We start from the raw sequence: 3,900 nt of genomic DNA, 5'->3' as shown, positions 1-3,900 counted from the left end.
AATTGGCACCCAGCACTTTTAGCTTAAACTCATAAGCTTAATGTTTGTCTCAGAGGAGACCACCATTTCCTGAAGTATCCCCCACACGGAGAACATTGCCTGACGCCAAGTGACCTTTGTCAAGTAGTTGTTGAATGAGGTCATGAGAGCTGCATTCATTTTTCGATATGATATGTTAAAAGGCCAGAATAGGATGGCCTGGTCTCAAAAAGGGGGGGGGGGGTTTCTTACTATTTTGAGTTATTGAAATTTCCTCACGTCATATCATCTGAGGTATGGAAAGATAATGGGTTGAAAAATGCCTTTCTGGAGTACTAAAGAGCATCAAAGCAACTTCTAAAACGTGTGAAATTAATCCATTTTCAGTGAAAGAATCAGTCACTCTCTCGGCATTGCTGAGTGACATACCAGAGTACATGTCAGCTTTCACAGTTCAAGGTCCAGAGTCCTGTGAAAAGGTTTGCAACTGATTTAGAAACTTTGGAGATCAAAGTGCCAGAGGAACAGAGTCAGATAGCTGTCAGGTAAAGCCCCTAAGTGAGCCCCCTTATTTCTTTTTGCTAGAGGAATCGTTTTTGTAGGAATCAGCATATCAAATAATCTCCTTCATTCCTCTTTTTTTGGTAAGTCTCATTTAACAACAGGATCATGCTTACTGGTTACACAGAGAAGACCCGGAAAACAGGGAAAAGCTGAGGAAGACTGTGCCTAAAAGGGAATAATATACTTTAATGGAAGTTTCACTTGCACGACAGAATCCAGGCTGAATAACTTGAAGGATATGCTAGTATTCTAGTGTTGCTACTGTGTTCATCTGTGCGTGGCCACATACACCGTCTCCTGAGGAGTCTCCCTGAGGGTTTTATTATTCAGGTGTTCCCTAAGGAGTGAAAGAGTGACGTGTTAATATTATGACTAACTGGTTTCCAAAGAGCTATGATTTTTTTAATGGTTAATAAACATGAACATATGAATGAACTGCAGAGGCGGAAATGAAGACTCCTTTTTCTCCCATTCTAGGAAAAACCAGCATGTCTTCCTCCAGATTGGGGCTCCGTTTGGCTGCCTGTTTACTAAACATCTCAGAAGCCAGGAGGAAACACGTTGTTGAGAACATCGCAAAAGCAGCTCTTCTTGGGGAAAATGGTAGGAACAACAGACAATTGAAGTGGATATGTAGTGTTTTGATAATACGGTAATTTTTGTGCTCTGCAGACAGTATCTGTAGAACACTCTTCTTTCTTTGTGGGCTCCCCCACCACCACCACCGCCCCGTTCCTGGGCTGTAGCAGGCCTCCAGGATACTGAGGTAGAGCAGTTAGGCAGATGTGCACATGTGGTCTTTTCCAGACGCCTGCCTGCGCTCAGCCGTGCAGTTAGGGATAGTGGAGAGTGAGAGGAGGATATAGTTACATAAAGGTTAAATGTCCCCCTCACAGGCCATTTATTTGGTCATTAATAGAATGAGCATAATTGGGCATTTTGCTTTTTATTCAGCAGGTTACATAAAAAATAAACTTGCCAAATACCAACCACTTTTCAAAGCACTCCTGCCAGCAAAGCCCTTGCTATCATTACAGCACTATTATTTCTATTACATATTTTCCCTATAAAGAAAGGCTTTTAGGCAATTGCATTTAAGTGATGTGCGTAAGATCACTTAGCGATTCAGGAGACTGGAGCCCAAGCCCTCTTGCTCCCTGGGCCAGTGTTTACTATGAGAGATATTACTCTCCTTTTTTATTTTTATTTTTATTTTTTACTCTTGTTGAAATGTTCATGTGATGACATAGTTCTAGGCATCATTTGTTTTTACACACACATACATGCACACACATACATACACACAGACAACACAGTGAGTTTACACACAGTTGTTCAAATAGAAAACTTTGAAAAATGAAGTTTTTTTGGCAACAGGCGGGCATTAGGACCCTAGCCCTGAAGCATTTCAGACAGTGTATTGTAATTTCTGATTGTCATTTTTCGTTGCGTTCCTGCTTTTCATGAGAAACAAGTGTTTCCTTCAGCCCATTTCTAACGATGAGCGCATTTAAATTACTGTCTTGCAACTGCACAGGAGCTGGAAATGTCTACGAAAATTCCTGATAATTGCTGATAAGAAAGAAACCTCTGGAGTCAGCCAGCTGTGCTCTTGCATTCTCTTTGTGGGAAGGGAATAGCCCACTCGGGCCCCTCATTGTCAGACAAGTACATCTAATGGGATCGGGTTACCTGTCTCTGTGATTAAATGAATGTGCCGAGACATTTGGGGAAGCCACACACTGATGGATGCCTTGTCTCACTCACAGTTTTTATCAGCTTATTAGTGGCAGCAGCTCAAATGGAATTATAGCTATTATACTCCATTACAGACACCAAACAATTTACTTCTGCTGAGAGGCAGCCCGGCAGCTCCTCCTGCCAGCAGTCCATTTTTTTCTATATGCATGCTGAAGAGATTGCAGGAGAAAGTGTTCCATTCTCTCAGCATTTGATTCAATTGAGTCAGATGAAACTGAGAATAAAAGCTTTTCAGAAGAAGATTTAGGATGGAAAAATAAAATCACATTGAAAAGGAGATTGTATGGTCTGGTTCTTGCTTCATCTTTTATAGTTATGAAAATGCAAGGAAGTAGCACTAGCTAAGAAAATGACCTATTGTTTTACAAATACTTTAAAGGCATTTATTTTTCAGCAAGTGGAATAAACCGTAACACCTATAATTTTCCTAACTAAGTAATGTTAAAACATTTAAATGGCCTAAAAGGTCTAAGGTAAAGAAACTTGAGTTATAAACTTTAGACCTACACCAGGGCAGGGCTGTATAGATGCTCATTTGGCTAAGAGCAAGTGACATACTGTAAGTTTATCTTTTAAAGTTATTAAAGTTAATGGCATAGGGCTGCTATAAGCTCTATCGTGCCTGCATGCAACTTATTTCTCCTCTCTTCTGAAAAGATTAATTGTTAAGCTGCCAGGGGATTGGGGGTGGTGGGGGGCGGGGGACAAAGGTATAATGGCATGGCGAACGATCTAATTACCGCCTGAAAACTTTTGTCCTTCTCTTTGAATTTGCTTTTGCAGGCTTGAGGGGGACTTTTAAGGGGCCTGGACCAAGCTTGTAAACTTCAGAAATAATGTGGGGTTATGTGTGGCTGCCGTGCCGGGTAGGGCAGGGCAGGGCAGGGCAGCTTTCTCCTCCAGGTTACGCGGTCACCGAGTCACAGGCCACGGGAGGCTGGAAGCCATTAACATCTGAGGGCTGTGGGTGGCCTCTGAGGAGGTGTTGGAGTCCGAGCGTCTCCAACAGACAGGTGCATGCATCCCAGAAACCTCTGCTTCAGGCACTAATTGGCCCATCCTAGTTTTTCCAGATGGCAGATTTTCATCCAGACAGGTTGATTTCTGGGTTTAGGAAGGAAAAATTGATAAGGCCTGAAAGACGCGGCTGAGAAGGAACCGGATTTGGAGTGACACAGCGTGGCAATTGAAAGAAGAGGCTGCCATCTTTGAGTGGAGAGACACCAAAGCCTAGTGTCCGAGCTGAGCCGTCCAGCTATATAGGAAGACGCCGTAAGGAGTGGGCGTTACTACCCAGGAATGTCATGATTAGCCAGTGTCACCTCAAAGGTCACAACCCTGAAATTTCTCTGTTGAACAAATATAATTGCATCAGAAGAAGTAAAGTATTAAGGCTTCAGCAGAGAAAAATAATTCTTGCCTTTTTATTTTTTTTTCCTTTACAGGGAAGAAACGTCCTGAAGTATCAGTGCTCAATATATTTTCTGATCAAGACTACAACAGATCAGTCATTACCATCGCAGCTTCTGTTGATGAATTAAGTGAGACCGCAGTTTCTTTCTCCCTCTCTCTCTCTCTCTCTCTCTCTCTCTCTAT

General features: G+C 42.3%; 1 protein-coding gene across 1 annotated transcript in view; it reads left to right on the top strand.

The window, feature by feature from the left end:
• Window positions 1–565: 565 nt before the first annotated feature.
• The window catches only part of LOC102261805 (formimidoyltransferase-cyclodeaminase), a 154,348-nt gene continuing 151,013 nt past the window's right edge, over window positions 566–3,900 (top strand). Inside the window, exons 1-3 of the mRNA XM_005873584.2 lie at window positions 566–623; window positions 1,021–1,146; window positions 3,750–3,845. Of these exons, the coding sequence (XP_005873646.1) occupies window positions 1,032–1,146; window positions 3,750–3,845 (211 nt within the window). The 5' untranslated portion in view covers window positions 566–623; window positions 1,021–1,031. The remainder of the gene's footprint in view (window positions 624–1,020; window positions 1,147–3,749; window positions 3,846–3,900) is intronic.

The sequence above is a fragment of the Myotis brandtii genome, unplaced genomic scaffold (genome assembly GCF_000412655.1).
Source record: "Myotis brandtii unplaced genomic scaffold, ASM41265v1 scaffold412, whole genome shotgun sequence".
Lineage (NCBI taxonomy): Eukaryota > Metazoa > Chordata > Mammalia > Chiroptera > Vespertilionidae > Myotis > Myotis brandtii.
Note: the sequence above shows the minus strand (reverse complement) of the source record. Positions and strands in the feature narration are given on the sequence as shown.